Consider the following 24,326-nt stretch of genomic DNA (forward strand, 5'->3'; position numbering starts at 1 on the left):
AAAGCGCTGATAAACTCATCGTGGTGAATAATTAAAATCCTGAGAATGCAAGAGCTAAGTGAGGAATAACTTTGGAGGTTTCCAGGCTTTTTCCTCCGGTGAGCTCCTTTACAAAACAAAAATGCCAGAGAGCTGCTCATTTTTGCTGCTCCAAGAAACTGAGACAATACATGCGTCACGAATTTCGGACTTCTGGTCATCGCGCAATGCATACTGGGAAGGATTTTCTGAAAAAGTGACCGTCAAACTGCCACTGCTATTGACAAAGCCGATCTTTTCAAGTCTTTTGAACCATATCGCTTTTGTTTCTGGTTCTGATATAGTCATATTTTAGTTATGGGATTCGGACATCGTAATTGTTTACGTTTTACAGAAACAAAACTTAAAACCACATGCGTCATTTGCATAAACTATAAGCAAAAAAAAGAAAAAAACAGCTCGCTCCTTGTGCGCTGATGCGGTTCAGCTTCGTAGTTTACCAAAGTCGTACTAAATATAAATTTGTTCTATTTATTACAGTTTTTGTTTAATTGCTCAAATACCTTGAAAAAAAACTACATTCTTACTGTGAGCGAGCTTGCTTCTCCACAGATCTGACCTTTAACATGACCATTTGGAGATACATCAGCGCATACGGTGAAACACAGCCAGACAAAGCAATAACACATCTCCATGACGACGAACCACCATCACACACACGCACACACACAAGAAAATCTGCTCAGCGTGGCTTTAAAAATTACCCAAATACGAATGTAAGAAAATAAAACTCACATAGCAGTGGGAAACTTTGCGTAGAGTTCAGCGAAGGACAGCGTATGCCTTCTAAGACTTTCCGAATGAATTAGAATGAATAAGACGCCGCAATAAACCCGGAGACACCAATGAGATTCATCACCAGCGCTCCCCTTAGAGCCTAACAAGCTGAAAGCCTCTACGTATTAACACAGACGCACACAACACACACACGCACCAGAATGACGCTGAGTGCTGCCGATAATAGTCACTTTCGCATCCGCCATTTTTTATTTATATATTTATCTATTTATTTTCGTCTACCACCTGCCAGATGTTTACCCGCACGCCTCATCCATATTCCATATTCGCAATCAGCTCTTCAGACGATATAGAACGCCTGCTGCGCACAAAAAGCCCCGCTCCTCTCTTCCAGCGATCCGAAATGTCCCTCCGCCTGATACATTCGGTTAATATACGCGCGGCGGCCTCGAACATAATGGTTTCCACGGCAATCTTGTCATCAGGCGCTGGTGGGGTAGGTGCTATCGTGCTGTACATTATTGCAATCAAGGGAAGAAAGGCGCAGAGATTGGACTAAAAAGTGTTGCCTTAGTGGCTTTGGCGGGTTCGTTTGTACGGGGGAAAGTTTATGTAGTTTGATGTAATTGCCGGTGTTTATTCTAAGGATAATGTACGTGGTTATATAATGGGTTTAAAGTAGAGGTGTAACGGTACACAAAAATTACAGTTCAGTACGTACCTCGGTTTTGAGGTCACGGTTCGGTTGATTTTCGGTACCAAACCACAAACCGTACCAACTTTATTTATTAAGCACTTTAAAAACTTGGCCAAAGTGCTGTACACAAACACAGGACAGACAATGCCAATCGCAGTAGAAGAAAATATATAGTACACATACCAAACAGCTGGGCCCGGTCAAGCAGAAGTAAACAACAAGGCCAAAAATTCAAGTTAATGCATCTGATATAAAAATGTATTGAACAGATACATATGTACTCTAGTTTATGAAACTGTTGACCTTTTTTCTGTACCATTTTTGGTTCTAAAGTTCCATACGTTTTAAACAGACCATGTATGAAACATGGAACAAAAATTATTTCCCAAATTTCAAAGACCTGAAAATCATGTCAATAAATGGATGTATTTCATCATATCTTGTGTTATTCCATCTTTGAACTGTTGATGAAGGTACATGATTTTTTTTTTTTTTTTATGTATTTAAAATGATACAAATTTGCTTGGAAGGACTGACATATTTTATAGAAATAGTTTCCTTTCATTTTGAAGTAATATTAAAGTAGAAAAAAGCTGACAAATGATGCAAAATGATGCACCTTCTACTTGTTTGCACAATTTTCCCTCCATTACCATGATCTTTCTTAATAAAAACTCTCATGACTCAAAAAGTAAGAGGTTTTTCAACCTAATCTTGTACCATATGGTAGAAAACTATATGAAGCAAATATTCAAACCAGTTTGTTAAGGATATGGAAGTGAGAACCAAGAGTTATCACTGTTTGGATTTATTGCCCAAAAAGTGCTGCATATTTCATTCCCTCTGTTACCAACATGAGTTTTTAAATTTTTTGTCAACAACTTGAAAGAATATCACAGGTTTAACTTGACCCTGTTGGAGTGTAACTCTTTCATACATTCTGATACCTTATTTGTTTCAATAGTCCCTCTAGTTTCTGAATAAGAGACATTTGAATGTAAAACATCTGCCCTGTTTCCCTCCGTTACTGCTTGACCAGACCCAGCTACTACTTGTTGTTTATTAGTTTTTTTATTAAACCGACAATTTTCTTTAACATTGTACAAATGGGAAAATAAAATAAATGCAAATTGCTGTTTGGTAAAACTAATAAGTTAAACAAAATATTCTCAAATAAGCAACAAATGTATTAAATATTATAAAAAATTAATTCCTTGTAAACATTACACAAAACTTTTCAAAAAGTAAAGCACAGCACTAACAGTTCCAGCATGAAGTTTTACTCAGTCTTCACATTTTTGGCCAGAAAATACAACTTGTCCACTTTGTCTGCAGTAAGTTCAGATCTGCTGCAGCAACAACGTCCCCAGAGGCTGAAAATACATTTTCGGTAGGGAACAGAGGTTAGGGACAGTCTGTAACAGCAAAAGGCGAAAGTGAGGACTGCGGCGCGCGACGACCGTAGTTTTGCGAGGATTCATGTGGTTTGGAGGGACGTAGTCAAGGCGGGGGGCAATTGTTGTCAAGGTGCCGCCCTAACTATAAAGCGCTGTGGGAAACACTGCCGCCCCAATCACGGACGAGTTTCCGTGAATATTAAAAAGCCGAGTCTTCTGTGTAGCTGCACATGCAGTGGCGGAATGTAAACACACACAAATTGCGTGAATTCACTTGTGCACAGTCCTGCACCAAACCGAGCGTCCCGTACTGAAAAGTTTCGGCACAAATACATGTACCGTTACACCCCTATATTAAAGGTGCACTGCGTAATTTTACTGGTGGAGGAGCTTTTTCAAATCTAATCTAATCTTAACGTTTCCTTCTCAAAAACATACCTGGAGTTGTGGTTTTTTTTTTCATTCTCTCTTGTTTTCAGCCTAACAGCTCCTTTTACCTTTTGTTTACTAGAGATTGGAAATTCCAGGGCTGAAATGATCCAAATAATAATAACAAAAATATAGATATATGGAGTTGAAAACACAGTGGAGCACTTCCTGTATCACCACATGACATCACAAGCTGGAACAGATCGTTTTCTGTTTGATAAGAAGAACTACTAACTATTAAATATGCAGATTTTGTGTGTTAAACATGCGTCAATGAAACAAAACACAACTCCGGGTCTGTTTTTGATGAGGAAACAACATTATAACACACACCAGAAAATATTTATAATGCATTTTTATAATTTTATATTATATACGAACACCTTCAACAGTTTAGACTTGTTGTTCCTTTGCTGTACACAAATTAAAATAACTACTCTTTATGATTTTGCAAAGTATGAAAACTACATTTGTCCTAAATTTTGTTGGAAAAAAAAGAAGAAGAAAATTGGTTACTTGAGATTTAAAATAGCACAATGAGCAACAAATACTTTTTTTTTTTTTTTATTCTAATAAATTGTTTTACTTGATGATGCTGTGATATTTTTGTTTGGTTGTTGGGTTTTTAACATTATGCTTTAGTCAGCGAGTGTGTCAAAAGTTTGGTATTTTGAATGACATTATCTCACCTACATTTACTTGAAATAGTAGTAAATGCCTCATGCTTTTAGAACTTCACCTCATGTAGACTACAATTCCTATAATGCACCTTTGTCTAGGCTTGCGTGTCATGTTTTGTGTCTCCATTTCTGTTTTGGGTTCGATCTGCAATGCCAAAAACTGAAACTGTGTTGCAAATAATTCTTTCAGCTTCAGTTTCAGCAAATTTTTCAAATGTGCTGAAATCTCTTGTCGTTTTTTTGTCTTTTTGTGTTTGTTACATTTTGTGTCTGTTAAGTTAAAGGCGCATTGTGTAACTTTTCTGGTGGAGGGTACGACACTTGCTTGTTTCTGTGGAGATGTCATTGCTCGGCCTGGAATGTTCCGCAGTATGGCATTAAACAGCTTTACCTTACATTTACACAATTACAGGTGGATTTATAGCTCGAAAATACTTAGAAAAACAGGAATTCTGACTGTAAACGAGGTCGCCTAATCCGTGTATCATTCGTTAATTCGTTTTTCAATTTAAAACCAAAAATAAGAAAAAGAAAAAACTACTATTTTCTTCATTATGTGTCTCTAAAACCAAAATGAAAAAATGGATAACAATTTGTTTTTTTCAGTTTTCGATTTTGTGTTTAAATGAAGAATGGGAAAAAACGGATAAGGGCCGTTTCCCGTTTCCATGACTGTGTTGCCGGACTTTTGCACACGGACTGAACCAGAACTGAATCAGGACTAAACCAGGACTAAACCGTTTTCAGTCCTGGACTGGTCCCGGTTTCGGTCTCGGTCCCGGTCTTGGTCCCAGTCTCGGTCCTGGTCCTGTTCCTGGTCTCAATCCTGGTCTCAGTTCTGGTCTGATCCAGGTCTCAGTCCCGATCTCAGTCCTGGTTCTGGATTCAGTCTTTGTCTGGTCCTGGTCTAAGTCCTGGTCTAAGTCCTGGTCTCAGTCCTGGTCTGGTCTTGGACCTGGTTTAGTCCTGGTTCAGTCCAGGTTCAGTCCGGCATCACAGTCACGGAAGTCAGGAAACAGCCGATCATTTAAACACAAAATCGAAAACTGAAAAAAATTGTTATCCATTTTTTTCAATTTGGTTTTGGAGACAAATAATGAAGAAAATTTTTGTTTTTTCTTTTTCTTATTTTTGGTTTTATATTGAAAAATGAATGAACGAATGATACACGGACTTCGCCTCTCCACAGATCTGACCTGTAACTTGGTCTGATTTGGTTTCCATGAAAATAGAACGGTTTAACGTCACCACCACTGTGAAACATTCCAGAAAAAGCTGTAACATCTCCACAGAGAAGAGCATCTGACGGACCCTCCGCCAGAAAAGTTCCACAATGCCCCTTTAACAATGTGTATATTTTTTGTTGACATTATTGTTTCCATTATTTCAAAGCTGTTCTGTGTTTTCCATGTACCCGTTCCCCGCCTCTCCCTTCACCCCCACCACCCCTCGACCAATCATGTGCATCATGTGGCTCTTGCATGGTGCTGATGATGTCGACTCCGCCCGGCAACAGAAGGTAACGTTTTTGTTCAGTTTGTGCAAATTCACACTCAAACGCCATTTTCACAACACTTTTGGAATTACGCACTGTAGTAGGGCTGCACCACTTTGGGGGAAAAAAAACAAAACAAAACAATTCAGATTTTTCTCTATTTCGATTGTGAGTAGATTTGCTGTACGTGTTTAAAAAGTGTTAAAGTGTTAAACCTACTTTCTGACCTGTTATAGTTGTTTCCTCATCAAAAACATCCTGTATATTTAGATTGTATTCTTCTCTCAAACAGAAAACACTTTGTCCCACCTTGTGATGTCATTTCATAACACAGGAAGTGCTCCACTGTATTTTTAAACTCTGTACACCAGGGGTCTCAAACCTGTATGTGGTTTGTGGTTTATAGGCATCCAACTATACTCCATCTAAGGCTTGTCGTTGGGCTTAATGTACAAAATTACTTGCGAACACTAAAATAAGTAGCTCTCTGGAAGAAAAAGGTTGAAGACCCCTGCCGTACATATTCAATAGAATCATTTTGGATCAAGGGTCATCAAACAAAGGCCCACGAAGGCCCACAATGCCCCTTTGACCCCCACCACTTGAACCCTATGAGACGATCCTCAAAAGATGTCTTGGGTTTTTCTTTTAAATTACTTTTTTGCAAATCATCAGTCAATCAGACTTTATTTATAGAGCGCTTTTCATACAAAAATTGCAACACAAAGCGCTTTACAGTGATTAAAAACAATTCCCCTCCTTAGTAACTGGAATCTGAAATCTGACATAGCCATCTTTTTTACAACTTTTTTGGCAAATAATCAATCAATCAATAAATCTAACTTTATTCATAGAGCGCTTTTCATACAAAAAAATGCAACATAAAGCACTTTACAGTGATTAAAAACAATCCCACATTTCATTCCACCCCCCACAAAGCTAAGCTAAGCAGTTAGGTCTTGAGATTACTGAGATCTGTTTTTAATACTAGTAACTATCTGGAATCTGACATAGCTATCTTTTTTTTTACAACTATCTATCTGGAATCTGGAAACTTATACTAACTGTCTCAAATCTGGGACATAAAGACAAAAGCATCTTATTTTGTTTTTTCAATAAAAAAAAATATTTATATGAAGTATTCATAATTAAATAATTATATAATCTATTTACATTTGCCGCCAAATTTTCGTCACGTGACAAGCTCAAGATCAAACAGTGACAGTGAACGCACGCGAGTTCTGTAGTGCAGTTAAGGGCGGTAAAATGACTCCTGTTAAAGTACAAAAAGTTGACTGAGAGCCCCAAGGTTTTAAAGAACAGTGGACGACCAATTTATTTATTTATTTTTGTTCAGTTTAAGGGCCGTGCAGTTTGTCTGATATGTAAAGAAAGTGTGGCGATTTTTAGAGAATATAATCTGCGTCGTCACTACGAAACTCGCCACAAAGAGTCTGCTACCTTGCGAAGGAAAACGAGAGAAGACTGAATTCGGCGGATGAAAGGCGGAATTTCTACCTTCGTCGGCCTCCCCAACCCCGGCCCCCCATCACAATCATGAGCAATGATGTCGCCCCCAGAGAAAAAAGTTTAGTGACTCCTGGTTTGGATGATTTCAGTCCTGGAATTCCCAATCTCTACTGAACAGTTTGATTGAAAACTACCGCTTCATGACATCACGAGGCGGAACAGAGCATTTTGAGGTCTGGAGATGTAGACAGACTGATAATAAAGGGATACTCAAACATGTGTGAACAACTCCAGGTCTGTTTTTGAGGAGGTAACAACATTTTAACATGGCTTACAGCTCACAAAAGTCGATTTTTTTGTAATGTAGGACCTTTAACATTTGAGAGATAACTGACATATGAACTGATAAACTAGGACAAGAATCCCACACATTTCAGAACATCACTGTGGAGAACTATTTTCTTTTCAGAGTAGATTCTATTACCTAAACAATTACAACCTATTACCTTTGATAATTGTTCCAACTCAAATTGTGATTTTGATTCATTTACGATTTACTATGCAGCCCTACGTTATAGTTCAGACTCGTCTCATTTTCACATTTTAAAACATGTCATTTTTCATTTTGATCACAGTGCCTTACAATCGTATTACAAGATAAAACATAACACAGAAGTACATCCAATTTTTGTCTTTTCAAATGCATCCATTCATTTTATTGTTGACTGGCAATTTAAAAGGGAACACATGTTAAATGGGCTTGTTTTGTGTACCTCAAAAATGCATTTCCGGAGTATTTATTGCTGTCCTTTGGTTTTATTAAAGACTATAAAATAATTCCAGTGCGTATTTTGCCTTCACCGTCCATCTGTTGGCATCCTCTACTGCCGTGCTGATAATTTGCCGCTTTCTATTCTTATACACCTTAACCAACCTAAAACAACTTAGAAATATGATCTGAATTCTGGTTTTGATCTGAATTCTGTTTTTTGGGGTGAGGATCTGGACATTTTCTAAGCCCAAAACACTTAGGCTACATTTAGACTGCAGCCTGAAGGGACCCAAATCCGATTTTTTTGCCCCTATGTGACCTGTATCTGATCTTTTAATGAGCTCCTAAAACCGACACATATCCGATCTTTTGACATGCGACTTCAGTCTGAACGGCCAGGTCACATTCATCCCACCAACACGTCAGGCTCAGAGTCTCGTCAATGGAGGGAAAGTGAGGTTAGAGAGTTTATTAATATTTGGAGGGATCACTGTATTCAGGCCAAAACTTACCGGAACCAGGCGCTTTTGAAATGATTGCCAAAGAAATGGTGGATAGTGGCTACAGGTGGTCCTGTCTCCAATGTCAATGAAAAATAAAGAGCCAGCGAGTCAAATACACGGTAGCCAGACTGGCGTCACCTAGTGCCTCTGCACAATTTCATTTCTCTCCAGCGATTAAGTCAGGAATCGGAATACACTAAATGGTTCGCAAAAACCCTAGAAGTGTGAGTTTGGGCACCAGCCAATCAGCGAAGAGCCAGACATTCTGTGATGGCAATGATTAACGAGATCGAGGATTTAAAGCCGGAACAAAGAGAATGTTTGGTGAATTTTATCAAAGGGAAAGACTTTATTGTCCTTCTTCCTACAGGATTTGGGAAAAGATTAATATACCAGTTAGCTCTGTTAGCGGCGCTTTACATACGTCACAACCAAATAGGAGCGATTGGTTAAATAAAAAAAGTACCCACCTACTGTCGAGCGAACGAAACCAGCTGGCGAATCAGGCTAAACACAAGGAGGCTAAAGACTCAAACAAACGAAGTGGACTTGTAACCTGTCCATTTTACGAAGAACGGGACTGTATTTTGGGAGACAAGCCCAGCGTTTAGGCGACTTCCATAAACACTGAGCACACTCGCTGCATGTGACGTCGCTGTGTCCTCCAGTGCACATGCGGGACACTTTTGGGGTGTTTAAAGTTCACACTGGAGATCACATACAAGTCACATTTAATTGGAAATGTGAAGGACCTCGCAAAAAAATCCAAATTGAGCATCAAGCCCTGCAGTCTGATCGTAGCCTTATTTATGGATTTGCCAGTCGCACATACAGTCCATTAAGAACATTTACATTTATATCTTTGGAGCTGAAACCATTCACACATCCTACCAGCTCATCTGTCAAACTCCAAACCATTATTTAGCTTTTACATACCACTACTCCAGAACACTTTCCTCTTTCTCTTTTTCTAAGTGTGTGGCTATACTAACTGGCCCGGCGCAGTGCAGCAGCATGCGAGCCCCCCGATCCCCGTTCATGGGGCACCTCCCTTTGTCTCCGCACACTTTGAGTTACAGTGTGTCCTGTCTGCATGTGTCTGCGTCACTGTCATGTCCGAGTATGTCTTGTGGTTTATTTTACTGTATGAAATATGCGACAACTTGAAAAACATTTGAGATCATGGGTTTTTGGTTTGTTATTGCCAAGAGGAATATATTTAGACGCATGTAAAACTCGCAAAATACAATGAAATGGACTATGACGGTTCCAAATTATCGTATTATTCCATGCTTTATGTAATTATTTGACTATGCTCATCAATTTTAGTGCTAGTCTAGTAGTCATAATTTGAAATATTAGAGAAAAAATTATATATATATTATTCATTTTTTATTATTTTCTTCTGTCAAAACACAATTGAACAGAAAGCTTAGCCTGTCCAGTTTTATCTCTGTGGGGTTTTGCAGGGAAAAATGAATAAATATCATTAGAAATCAGATAGTTGTGAAAGACTTAACAATTGAGGTGTAAAGGGCAAGTATTTTTTATTTATTTTCAGTGCTAATTATAAAGATAATTGCAGGCATGATACACATCTAATTAACACCACAGAATGAAGTAATCAGGTAATCAGTGCTTTAAGTTTTAATTGGTTGTTTTACTTAGACTTAGACAAACTTTTTTGATCCACGAGGGAAATTATTTGGAAACAGTAGCTCACACATCACAATATAATAGAATAAAAAGAGCAGGGTCCTGCACGGGTCCATTTTCGGAGACTCAAACCCACGCAGTACAGCACCAAACCCGCCCATTAATACCTGTGATTATATCAAAATTAAATCCACACCCGCCTGGACCCGATGACATTCCACCCGTTACCCGCCCGTGCCCGTGACAAACTGGGGTCAGCCAATTAGACTGACAGTCCACTAGTCCAGGACTAAACCAGGACTGACCCTACGCTGCCATTAGTGGATTATAAATATATATACGCCACAACCGCAGAGCCGATCGCCAGGACTAGACCAGGACTGGACCAGGACTGGACCAGGACTAAACCTACTCCGTGTCATTAGCAGATTATAAATATATATGCACCGCAACCACCGAGCCGATCGCCAGGACTACACCAGGACTGGACCAGGGCTACACCTGGACTGGACCAGGGCTATACCAGGACCGGACCAGGACTACACCAAGACCGGACCAGGGCTACACCCAGACTGGACCAGGTCTAAATCAGGACTGGACCAGGGCTACACCCAGACTGGACCAGCTCTAAATCAGGACTGGACCAGGACTACACCAGGACTGGACCGGGGCTACACCAGGACTGGACCACAGGACTGGACCAGGACTACACCAGGACTGGACCGGGACTACACCAGGACTGGACCAGGACTACACCAGGACTGGACCAGGACTACACCAGGACTGGACCAAGTCTAAATCAGGACTGGACCAGGACTACACCCGGACTGGACCAGGTCAAAATCAGGACTAAATTAGGACTAAACCAGGACTTAACAAGGACTAAACTAGGACTTAACCAGGTCTAAATCAGGACTTAACCAGGTCTAAACCAGGACTAAACCAGGACTTAACCAGGACTTAACCAGGACTTAACAAGGACTAAACCAGGACTACACCAGGTCTAAACCAGGACTTAACCAGGACTTAACCAGGTAAACCAGGACTTAACCAGGTCTAAACCAGGACTTAACCAGGTCTAAATCAGGACTTAACCAGGTCTAAACCAGGACTTAACCAGGACTTAACCAGGACTAAACCAGGACTGGACCAGGTGTAAACCAGGAGCGCAGCCGCTGAGCCGATCACCTCCACGGTTGGGTTAATGTAATAAATACACTAAAGTCTCTCTCAGCCTGGTTCCAGGAAAAGACCGGGAAATGTCGCTTGTTTCCAGGGCAACAGACACCCTGGACACATGTCAAGTATTTTTCTCCCGTTTTGTCGTTCATTTGAGTCACCTGACCCACCCGTCTCTAATCTCTTCCTGCCCATAAAATTCCAGAACTTTAAAACCCGCTTGTTTCAGCAACTATTTGCGGAAAACCGACCTGGTGCAGGACTCTAACAAAGAGTAAAAAAAAATAAATAGTAATAATAAATTCTGAATAAGTAACAAAAAAAGAGACATCTATCAAATAAGAGCTAATTATATAAAAGTAAATGCACAAATTAAAATAAAAATTGAAAAATAAGTAATGGAATATAAAATCTCAGAGGTCATAGAAAGACAGTGCAACAATGAAATGATGATTGACAGGAGGGTTATCCGTTACATTACAATTGTAGGGAGTATTATATAATTGCATTTTCGTAGCTTTAACTTTGAGACACATGAATTGGCCAGAATGCTTCGTTTTATCGAGTCTATCACCCATCCACACTCACCAATGAAAAGAAATATTTTCAATTCTACAACTCTGCAACCATTTTCTTTTACGTAGAAATTAATCTGTCTGAGATTATTTGAAATCTGTTATTAAATACGAGCTTGTATCTTGATGTCCTTATAGAACGTGCATGTTACTAACTTTTCTTTCAGCCTACTACCCTGGCCTGTCCTGTTGCCTCCTTTCTAACTACTAACTTTTTTTTTTCCCAGCATACAGTAATTTAACAAGTGCCTTCATGTTTTTGCACTGATTAACTCTGAATGTGTGAATATGGACGCATGTACAGTTTGTCACATTAACATTGTAAATTAATCTGCTGTGTCTGGATTATCTTGGCTCTCTTTGTTTGTTGTCTTTGCAGTTTACAGGTTTGTGGAAGTTGTAGTTGTTAGTACTATTTAAAGGTGTAGTGAAACTCAACATGAAAGTGAATACAGTTTACCTACTTTTACAATAAAGTTGCAGAGAATATAGTATCAGATAATAGACACACTTTTTCATAACGGCCGGAAGTGCCTTGCTGTAGGTTTGCGGGACTTCTGTGGCGAAATGTTTGTGGAAATGTCTCACGTACTTTCTACCAGCTTCATAAATCTGCTCCATCACCAAATCTTCATCCAAAAAGGTCCACAAAGGATAAACATGAAGAATTTATCCACAACTATCAAGGTAAGAAAGACAAAAACGTAAAGGAGAACATCAACTAGAGTTAGTTTTGCTCTGGAGTAGTTCAATAACATTACGGTCATGAGTAAAACGTAAGTAATGAGTAATTTGTCAATAAGTAACTTGTGAACTCAGACTCATTCTAGAATTAAAATCAAAAATCTATTTCATGATGTCGATATTTAGCCGGATTCATCAGCCGGATTCACTTTGTGGAAACTGTCTGACCTAGCAGCATTAGGATTCATTCGCTCGACAGTAGGTGGGTACTTTTTTATTTAACCAATCTCTGCTATTTGGTCGTGATGTATGTAATGCGCCGGAACGCTCAGTGGTGTCGTGTAATTGCCGCACAACAGCAAACAAAGCAGGGATTGAACATGTTTGTCAACGATCATTCTCGTTTCTGCATGGTAAACTTGCAAATTAAAGTTGCGATAAAAGATGCAAAGTTTGTATTTGACAAAGGAAGTTCGAAGGAGGATAGCGTATACAATCTGCTATCGCAACTCGGGTTGGTTCAGCTCTTCATTGATTGGCCGGTGCATGGTCTACAATTTCCGGGGTTCTAGTGTATTTTGATTCCTGACCTAGTTGCTGGAGAGAAATGAAATTGAGCGGAGGCACTAGGTGAGTTGATATCAGCATAGATAGGTAGATTTGTGCAGTTTGAATGCTACAGATGTTCACAAATTGCATGTCTAGATCTATCTATGCTAATATTGACATCGTGAAATCATTTTTTAATTGTAATTGTTGAATCAGTCTGAGTTCACAAGTTACTTATGTTTTATTCATGACCGTAATGTTAGTTTTGCTCAGGAGTAGTTCACTAATGTGTCTTCATTGTTGTGTCGCCTTTATGTTTTCGTCTTTCTTACTTTGATAGTTGTGGATAAATTCTTCATGTTTATCCTTTGTCGACCTTGTTGGATGAAGATTTGGTGATGGGGCAGATTTATGAAGCTGGTCAGACATTTCCACAGATATCTTCCCATAGAAAAGCAATAACTTAAGTGACGTTTACCCTACATCGCCGCACTTCCGGTCGTTGTGAAAAAGGTCTATTGAAAATCTCTTCATATTTAAAAAAAAAACTACAGTAGATCTTGTATTATTATTATTGAAGTGCTTCTTTTTAACAGATCTAAAAGAAACCCATTTTAGTCCCAGAATTTAGTCATAATTGGAGGTTGTATGGAGCGCAACAGTGACGGCCCACATCCCGCTTCCATTTTTCACATGGACTTTCAGAAAAAATAAAAGTTTAAACGCTTACTCAGAGTTAATGACCTACGTGGTAACTAATGATCACAAGACCTATAATCTATTTAACATCTGTCTCTGATACTTTTGAAAAACCTCAAACTCAAATATTTTGAATTTTTCGAAAAGTCTAAATGGAAAATTTGCGTTTGGAAATGGAGGGGACTTTGAAGTTTGCAGGAATGTTGAGCTCCATTCGTCTTCAAAAAGTTTAGATTTTTTGACAGTTTGACTTGTAGATGAATGGATTTACAGTTTTTAATTTCAAATTTCAGTGAATGATGACAAAACGGTGACTTAAAGGTGCATTGTGTAACTTTTTTTAGTGGAGAATCCGTCAAATGCTTTTCGCCATGGTGAGGTTCAAATAAACTTTTGTTCAGCTGACAAATTGAATTTCTCCTTTTGCTTTGTATGGAATGTTTCACAGTATGGCATTAAACCTTTCTACTCTTCATGGAGACCAAAACAGACCAAGTTACAGGTCAGATCTGTGGAGAGGCGACCCCACTCACAGTCAGAATGTCTCTTTTTCTAGGCATTTCTGAGTTATAAAACCATTTTGAATTGAATAAATGTAAGGTAGAGCTGTTTAATGTCATACTGTGGAACATTCCAGGTAGAGCAACGGCATCTCCATAGAAACAAGCAGACGACGGACCCCCAGCCAAAAAGTTACACAATGCAGCTTTAAGATAATGCAAAAATATAGGCTATACTGTCAAAACATCCCATTTTTATTTCCGTCCTTATTTGCATACACTAGTAACCAAAGTGTCACCTTTTTAAAATATTAGGCACGTTCATAATCCGTGAGACCCAATCTATTATTTAGAGGCTCGCACAGTGGGGAGACTTTAATGAGAGTCTTAAAGGGGAGGACACTGTGGGGAACAATGGCTTCTGCCTTTTGACTTGACCTGAAGTGATAGTGTCCACACGCAATGTTCCAGCCAACGCCGCAGTAACACCAGCGGTCTTCTTACCACCAAATATCAAAGTCCCACGCTGGGGTGAGGTTTATAATGGGGGAGATAAGTTAAGTAAATGTGCATTGCATTTTTAACATTAGCGTTTAGTGCCATTATGTTGGACAAAAATGACCACATTGGAATTTTATGTTTCGTATCGCCAGTATTGCTAAAAATGCATAGTTTAGCTGTTCGTGGGCGTCCACTTCCTGTTATGTGCAATATTTTGAGGATTTTTTTCCATTATAGGTGAGTTTCATTGTTGACAAAAGCGCGCGTTGCATGCTGGGAATTATTTTGGTCGGCGGCAAGAAACACTAATTCAACATGACGGACGGAGCGAGAAAGCACGTAAAGGGTATTGATCCCGGTTATTTATCCACTCTAACAGCAGAGGACCGAAGACCATTTGACCAGAAATTGGTCATAAGCATCGATGGAGCCAAATCACCCTTTTCAACCCCTACAAAGCCTCTACCAAACCAAATTTCTGGTCAGAATCGCCAACTACCTGGACAAATATTCACTTCGGCGATATCCACAATGACTTGGTGGAAACTCCTGGGCCATTCACAGCAGAAAAGATGAAAACCTCCAAGAGTCTCGATGTGTTGTTGAACTTGTTGGAGTCCACAGTTTGTTAGGATCTTCTACGTTTGCTCTGCGAATGTTTGAAAGCCGTTTAATTCACCGTTAGCGGTTCTTTTCACTCAGAATATGAATAAGACATTTTCCTTCTTCCGTGCTTCTATTTGTGCATCCGATAATGCAGCAGGAATTTACCATTATCAGGGAGAAATACGCGAGGTTACGCACTGTGTTTGACCGCTATCATGTTTCTTGCCTCCGACCAAAATATTTCCCAGCATGCAACGCGGGCTTTTAATAACAATGACGTCAGTTGAAACTCGCCTATTGAGCAACAGTAGTTCAGTTGGTAAAGCGTTTGTCCACTGATCCCAAAGTTTGAGGTTTGAATCCCGGTTTGAATCCCGTTCTCGACATAAAACATAATTTTTGAGCGGTCAAATCCACTGACTCACAGGTTTGTCAGTGTGATTCCAGCTCCCACAGATGAACGCTGTCGTTGTGTCCTTGGGCAAGACACTTTACCCACCTTTCCCCCAGTGTCCGCGTACACTGGTGTATGAATGGTCACATTTTTATAGAATTTTCCACCTTCAAGACACTCGAAAGCGCTTTACAACAACGAACCACTCATCCACTCGCACTCACACACTCCTACACCAGTGTTTGAAGGCGAGGTGGGTTAAGTGTCTTGCCCGAGGACACAACGACAGCATTCAGCATCTGTGGGCGCTTGAATCACACCAGCTCCACCAACGATGTTGATTCAAACCGCCAACCTTCAGATCGGTGGACAAACGCTCGACCAACTGAGCTGCCGTCGCCCTCGAATGGATGAGTGGTTCCTTGTTGTAAAAGCGCTTTGAGTGTTGTGAACGTGGAAAAGCGCTGTATAAAAACGAGACCATTTACCGTTCCAAAGATATAATATTTTGGTAACACTTTGTTTTAAGGACTACATATTAATATCTAGTTAATAGTAAAATTCACAGTAACTGCTTAATTACATCTTTCTTAGTATTTATAAAGTACTTTCCATGTGTTTTTGTCTAATGTTGTATTTTGCAAGTAGTAAGCCATTCATTATTTTCTTCCCATTAAAGTAGTGAGGGTATTTCTATACATACAATCGACTCTAATTAAGCATTAATAAGTGTTTGTGGTCCCTAAACTAAAGTGTAACCTGTGTTTTCTTTTAAATTGTTAATTACTATGGCAACAGTCCAACCTTTACATATGGTATTAGGTTTTTTTTTTTTTCAGACCAAGAGTTTGTTTTCATCCCTGACAGTTTCGACTTCCTCAGAGTGGTCACAAGATGTTGCTGTGGCGTGTCCGGTCAGCTGATTTAAACAGGTTTTGGCGCCGTCCTTCTACCGGTGGAGGCAGGACGAGAGACGAGATAAACCGGGATGAGGGGGCTTTTTTACTCTCACACACCTGGGGTACTGTCCTGAGGAAGTCGGACCGCAGATGGCGCTGTCGTCCTGCCTCCACCGGTAGGAGGAAAGCACCAAAACTTGTATAAATCAGCTGAACGGACACGTCACAGCAACATCACGTGACCACTCTGAGGAAGATCACAGTGAGCAGACGAAACTGTCGAGTATAAAAACAAACTCTTGGTCTGAAAAAAAGAACCTAATAACATAAATTATCGGAAGACCAAATGAACCTTGCTGGACAGACTTTACATAATTCTGATATTCATGGACACATTTGAGATTTGAAGCTGATTTGACCAGTTCACCGTACTTCATAAACATTCGCATTAACTATCAAACGTCACAAATTACGGCACTTGTAAACATATCAAGTGCCAACTCTTTGCATCGTATAGAACAATGTCATTTCTTGTTCCTGTAGTGACATTTTTCCTCTGCATTTGACCCATCTTTCAAAAGGTGCAGTAACTCTGGCAGGAGCAGTGGCCAGGGGACTCATCTCCAGACCTTGAGCTATAAATCCATGCTCAGGAATAGACTTTTCCCACTATAGGTTTGCGGGACTTCCGGTTAATGCTTTTCTATGATGAAATGTTGGTGGAAATGTCTCACGTATTCTCCACCAGCTTCATAAATCTGCCCCATCACCAAATCTTCAACCAACAAGTTCGATTCTGTCCATAAAGAGTTCATCCACAACTATTAAGGTAAGAAAGACGAAAACGTAAAGGCGAACAATGACTAAATCTGACAGAATATGCCCGTTGTCGACCTTGTTGGTTGAAGATTTGGTGATGGGACAGATTTATGAAGCTGGTAGGAAAATCCGCGAGACAATTCCAGAGATATTTTACCATAGAAAACCATTAACCCAAAGTTGACCCTACATCTCGGCACTTTTGGCCGTTGTTAAAAAGTAGGATGGGTGATTTGTTTTAATTTTATGGGAATAGATTATTTAAATTTGAGACGGTCCAACCACAGCAACAACAAACGTCTCTCAAATACAGAAGACATCTCTCGAAAATTTGTATATAATTCAGGACAAAATCTTTAATTTATTTTAGCGCAGATAACCTTTGTTTCAGCCTAATTTTGTGTTGCTTTTAATCTAAGTAAGCATTTGTTTAGACAGAAATTATCTTACATTTCTCTGATTGGTTAATCCGTCAATCAAACTGTGTAAAATCAACAAAATTCTAGACTATAAAATTGCATAAAGGACTTTCTTAGGGGAAAAAAACAACCTCAAAGTGCTAAATTTGTTTGGAGAAATGACAATATTCCCCATTTTTAAACCATTAGCGACGCGTCAGTTTCATTCTGTTTTTTTCCACTTTGTGCTGAACGTACCACACAGGCTGCCCAGGCTTCACGGTAAACAGGTACAAGTGGAACATTTGGAACACGACTGTTATCACCAAAACAAAAATAACATTTTAGAAGCTCTATTTTTATTTTTACAAGCCCGCAGACAGAATGTGCAGACAGACGTGTTTTTGAAGTTTATTTATTTATACACACACACACGCACACACACATTACCGTCAAAGTTTTAACACACTTCTTTTTTTTTTTAAAGGCACGTTGTGTAACTTTTTTGGCGGAAGGTCTGTCAAATGCTTTTCTTTGTCTGGAATGTTTCACAGTATGACATTAAACCTTTCTATCTTCATGGAGACCGAACCAGACCAAGTTATGAGTCAGATCTGTGGAGAGGCGACGCTACTCACAGTCAGAATGTTGCTTTTCAAAGTATTTTTGAGCAATAAAACTATCGATAATTGAATAAATGTAAGGTAGAGCTGTTTAATGCCATACTGTGGAATATTTTAGACAGCGCAATGACATATCCATAGAAACAAGCAGGTGACGAACCCCCAACTACAAAGTTACACAGTGCAACTTTAATTATTTTCATGACTATTCACATTGTATAAACTCACTGAAAGCATCAAAACTATGAATAAGCACGTATGTAAAGCTGTAGGAAATAAAAAATAAACTCAGAATAACTTTTTTTTTTTTTTAAATAAAGTCACTCTTTTGACAACTGACATTTTTTGACCCAGACCGTGGCACACCTTTGAAGTGAAAACCATTTCAGGAGACTTCATCAAGAAGCTCAGTGAGAGAAGGTCAAGGGTTTTGTGTCCGTGAACCATTCGTTCTTTTGGAATTCCATTAAGAACGAAAAATAAAATAAAATGAGAAAACAGTTTATTTCATTATTCCATTTTAGTGTCAAACAAAAAAAAAAAAAACAGATTTCGACCTCTATTTCCAGTATTTAGTTTAAAGTTGATTTCAAATAACTCCAATCAAAAAACAGTCTCGGTGCCTGTTTGAATTTTGATATTTTATTCTCTCTGTATTTTTTCCCCCGGAAGTTCTGCTGCTAGAAGGACCTCCCTGAAAAATCTTTGCAATTTTGTCTACAAACATGTCGTCTTCTTTTACAGCGTCGTGTTTACTTTCGCTTCTTAGAAAGTCTTTGTTGAACTCATGGCAATAGTTGACACTGAATACACAGCTGGCGCACTAAGCAGCAGAACGTCCGGAGCAAATAAATCAGAGAGAATAAAATATCAGAATTAAAATAGGCGCCGAGACTGTTTTTTGATTGATGTTATTTGAGATAAACTTTAAATTAAATATTGGAACTAGAGGTCGAAAGCTGTTTTTCTTTTTTTTTTTGTTTGACACTAAAATGGAATAATGAAATAACAAACTGTTTTTCGATTTTACTGTTTTTCACTCTTAATACAAATTCAAAAGAATGAATGGTACACGGACCATTTTGGCCTCATAATTCCCTATATCTTGCTTCATATATTTGATGTTTTCTGTATGTTTATAAAAAATATAGGAAGCATAAACTTAAAGGTGCATTGTGTAACTTTTCTGGTCAAATGGTGTTATTGCTTTGTCTGGAATGTTTCACAGTATGGCATTAAACCTTTTTGATCTTAATAGAGACCAAACCAGACCAAGTTACAGGTCAGATCTAGGGAGAGGCGACCCCGCTCAGTCAGAATACCTGTTTTTCTCTGTATTTTTGAGCTATAAAACCACCTGTAATTAAATAAATGTAAGGTAGAGCTGTTTAATGTCACACTGTGGAACATTCCAGGCAGAGCAATGACATATCCATAGAAACAAGCAGGTGACGAACCTCCAACCACAAAGTTACATTATTCACCTTTCAAATGAAACCGAAAACGTCCACCAAACTTCTTGTAGAGGTGCAAATGCAAGGAACAGTCAAGTAAAAGTGAAGAAAATGCGCACTCAGATGGCCGATGTCCAAAAGCTTCCACAGTATATCATTCTGTGGTCCAAAGCAAGAAAAGAAAAAAAATCTGATGAAGGCTTTTTTTTTTTTTTGGGCCAAAACACAATTTAAAAATTTAAAAAAAGCTTTTGGACATTGGCCATCTGAGTGTGCCATGCAGTTTTTCACTTTTACATAACGCACTTTTAACAAAAACCAACAAATGAGAATGTGTGTCCAAATAAAGCCCCAGTAATAAGCAATCCAAGTGAAGCATCTTGCCCAACAACACAATAAAAATATGAATGACAGATGCGAGAGTGACCCGGTTACCCTCCCGCTGTCGTGTGGAGACTCAACCCATTGTCGTCTTTGCAATATATTCTGTAACGGGAACATAATTTGGTGGATAGAAGACATGATTGTTGCATTTTATCAGTTTCATACATTCTAATTTAAATAAAAATAAAATATCAGAATGTTTAAATCGCTTCATTGATCAAGCCCCAAACAGTGTCCTCTCAATACAACAAAACAACAAAAACAGCAAACGCCACTCTGTTCAAAAGTTGCAACCTACCAATCTCCAACTTATTTACAACTGAAGCACTTTTATTTATTTTTTTTATTTTAGTTTGTGATGTTAATGTGTATATTTGTGGTGTACAGGGGAACCCACTGCTCCCAAAATCGAGGTCAAAGTTCACAACAAAGGCAACGCCCTGGAGGTCAACTGGTTCAAACAGGACGACGGCGGCTCCCCCATCAAGCAGTACCTGGTCCGGTACAAGGCTGTGAGTACTGCTGCCAAACTATATCATATTGAATACAGTAGAGTTGTACAGTTAAAGTCTTGTGAGTTTTGGGTGATTTTGTAATGTTACCTCGTCAAAAACATACCTGGAGTTGTGTTTTGTTTACATACACATCAGTATCTGGGTTATTAATATCCCAGTTATGGCAGTGTTCGGGATATGCTGTTTACCGCCGTGCTCCCTGTGTACATGATCAAATGGAGTATCCCGGTTTCTTGACATAATCTTAAAAATGTGCAAGCGCAAAAAGTTATATATTTAATAAAGCAGGAAAAATACAAGCAGTCATGAGCTCCTTTAACCAGCGGTGAGGAGCTATGACCCACTACGCCGATCAAACTGAATGTTTCCAAACACTATTGTATAAGTTCTCTGCTGCTGCAGATTATTAATTAAAATCTTCTGCACAAATAAACTCAACTTTACAACATATAAACCATAGCTACTCTATGTGAAGAATCCCTCAGTCGTCCAGGTAGAATCCATGAGGAGAAAATTCAGTTTGTCAACTGGACAAAAGTTAGTTTGGTTGAAGATGTTTCGCAGTTCATCCAAACTGTTAGAAGTTCTGGTCAGACGCTGGTGGACACTTTCTTATATCTGCAGGGAGGAGCTAAATAACTGAAACTAACACACCTACTTGTTTACAGTTTCTGTTTGTTAGTTTCTGTTAGAACCCAGGAGAAAGGGGGTAACTATTCCTTACATGGCTGGTGTTTCTGAAAAACTACAGAGAATTTTCAGACAACATGAGATCCCGGTCTATTTCAAACTTACAAACACTCTAAGACAGAAACTGGTCCAACCCAAAGGACCAAACACCAAGCCACAAACAAAGCAATGTGGTCTACTCCATTCAGTGCAGTGAAGACTGCAGTGAACGCTACATTGGAGAAACTAAACAGACACTTCACAAGAGGATGAACCAACACAGACGAGAGAGCAGCAGTGGACCTCAGTCTTCTGTAAAACTCCACTTAAAAGCCACGGGCCACTCATTTGAGGACAGCGAGGTACAGATTTTAGCCAGAGAAAAGAATTGGTTTGAGAGGGGAGTGAAAGAAGTCATTTTTGTTAAGAAAGAGAATCCTCCTCTAAACAGAAATGGAGAACTCAGACACCATCTATCTCATATTTACAACTCCATCCTCAAACCTAAATCTAAACAAACAAGAGAACAACAGGTGTAGTCAGGTCAGGTCCAGAGGTGTGGAAGCTCCATTATGACCATGAATTGATCTATTAATTAGACCCCACACCCTGTACAGGTCAACAGGCCGAACTAACAAACAGAAACTGTAAACAAGTAGGTGTGTTAGTTTCAGTTATTTAGCTCCTCTCTGTAGATATAAGGAAGTGTCCACCAGCGTCTGACCAGAACTGAAGAAGCAGCTTGGATGAGCTGCGAAATGTCTTCAACCAAACTAACTTTTGTCCAGTCGACAAACTGAATTTTCTCCTAATAGCTACTATAGAGCAAAATCAGTCCGTTAGATAATATGTTAATACAGTTTGGCCACATTTGTTTACACTTTATAGAAAGCTCTACAGCTCTTTCGTTGTGCCCTCATGTGGTTCAGCTTCTGTCAGACTAAAGGACACGACTCAGTGGAATATGAGTGTTCTTTCTGTGACAGAGGGGTGTTGATGATGCTGCTGGGTATCATTACGAAGTACAATACTATAGATACTTCAATGCATAGGCTACGGTAAAATACATACCTCGATACAGTGCACTTTCGATTTGATACGATATATTTCAAATCAATTTGATACGGTTCAATAAAAATAATAATAAAATAATGACTATGATACTAAAAGTCTTTGTTAAACCACTTCTTGTGCAAAGTTCATATGAAACACGAACAATTTCATCAACAAAACAGTGAAAATGTCAAATGTGTCACATAAATGAGCTTCCTTCCACTAAAAAACAACAAAACTGTAGCGCCGTAACAAAATAATTAAGTAAAATTTACCAAAAATTACTCTTGGTGATATATCGATACAGCAGCCCACGATATCAATACTGTTTCATCACATTGGGTGATACAATATACCGATTTGTCAATATATTTGCAACACCCCTAATGGTTGGAATTTCACAGCTACAATATCCTGGTTTCTTATAACTGGGATACTGGCTTATTCGGGATACTGAAACGGGGATAGTGTGAATACATGCACTATGACGAAACCGGGATACTCAAAAACCCAATCTTAACCGGGATATGGATGTGCATGTAAACACACTCATGGACACAAGTTTGAGTTATCTTGGTTTATTAGTCCACCTACATCCCCAACGCTCAAAAAATGCTCTGTTCCACATTGTGATGTCATGAAGCTGTAGTTTTCAGGTTTATAACTCCTTTTTAGCTTTTGTTTATTAGAGATCGGCAATTCCAGAGCTGAAATCATCCAAATCATTCTAGTGAAGGTGTATAGAGTTTAAAAACAAATTACATCACAAGGGGGAACAGAGTGTTTTCCATTTGAGAGAAGAACTCAGCCTAAATATGCAGGATTTCTGTGTTAAACATGTGTAAATGAAACAAAACACAACTCCAGGTCTGTTTTTGATGAGGAAACAACATTATAACATAGATCAGTAAATAATGTAATATACGCTCTTTAAATTAGAGGGCTTCTACAGATGAATTAGCAGATCAAAATGCAGATGTTTTGATCTTTGGCCACTCCACCGTTGTGTCGGACTACTTATTAGGAAGCATTTTACTGCCAAAATAATATCTTGCATTATTTTTGCCGATGTTTAAAATGCATCAGGACGTCTGCCTATAAAACTTTTGGTTGAGGTTTAAGTCTACCACAGCCGGGAATAGGCCATAAAACGAAGCACAAAATCTCACTTTATGCTCTTGTTTGGGAGATGACACCAGATGTGCCTGTTTTTGAGGCCCTTTAGAATAATGAAGTGGAAGTGAGAGCCACCTGTGTGATTGATGGTGATGAAACAGAAACTTTAAACCACACTTCGGAACATGGAGATTGAGCAATTTGATGTCATGCTGTGAAATATTATAGAGAAAGGAACTGCATTTCCATAGAGACAAGCCGGTCATATTTGTTTTGATACCACATGTGTCCAAGTATTAAAGTGTGTATTTTGGATCCCGGACAAACACAGTGCGCCTGTAATTAAAAACAATATTAAAGTGCCCATATTACGCTATTTTATGATCTATGTTTTAATGTTGTTTCCTCATGAAAAACATACCAGGACGTTGTGTTTTGTTTCATTCACACATAAACCTTGCATATGTATGTGGTCCACTGTGTTTTTAAACTCTATACACCACTGTCTCCCAAACTTTTTTTCTGGGGACCCATATTTTAAAAGTCACAAACCTACGCGACCCAAGTCAAAAGACATTATTCGTAAATCACAAAATAAAGGTGGATGTGACCATTATTGAGCATTAATGAGGATGAGGATATTATTTTTTTGAACAATTAGTATTACTCAAGTTTTACAATGAAAAACAGTCGTTGAAGCAGCAATAAAAGGATTCATAAGTCGCCTATTTGGACAATAAAGGGACAGTCCAGAATTTTGGACATAGGGCCTCATTTCCTAGTGAGCCAGAGTGTTGGAGACGTGTGGAGACACTTTTTGAAATATTCCATCC

At 38.9% G+C, this 24,326-nt stretch overlaps 1 protein-coding gene across 1 annotated transcript in view; it reads left to right on the forward strand.

Annotated features, from left to right (window-relative positions):
- The window catches only part of ncam1a (neural cell adhesion molecule 1a), a 246,768-nt gene that overhangs the window by 144,085 nt on the left and 78,357 nt on the right, over positions 1–24,326 (forward strand). Inside the window, exon 16 of the mRNA XM_055148709.1 lies at positions 20,528–20,652. Within this exon, the coding sequence (XP_055004684.1) occupies positions 20,528–20,652 (125 nt within the window). The remainder of the gene's footprint in view (positions 1–20,527; positions 20,653–24,326) is intronic.

This window comes from Boleophthalmus pectinirostris, unplaced genomic scaffold, assembly GCF_026225935.1.
Source record: "Boleophthalmus pectinirostris isolate CB_2022bp ecotype Guang Dong unplaced genomic scaffold, ASM2622593v1 HiC_scaffold_12, whole genome shotgun sequence".
NCBI classification, from domain to species: Eukaryota; Metazoa; Chordata; class Actinopteri; order Gobiiformes; family Gobiidae; genus Boleophthalmus; species Boleophthalmus pectinirostris.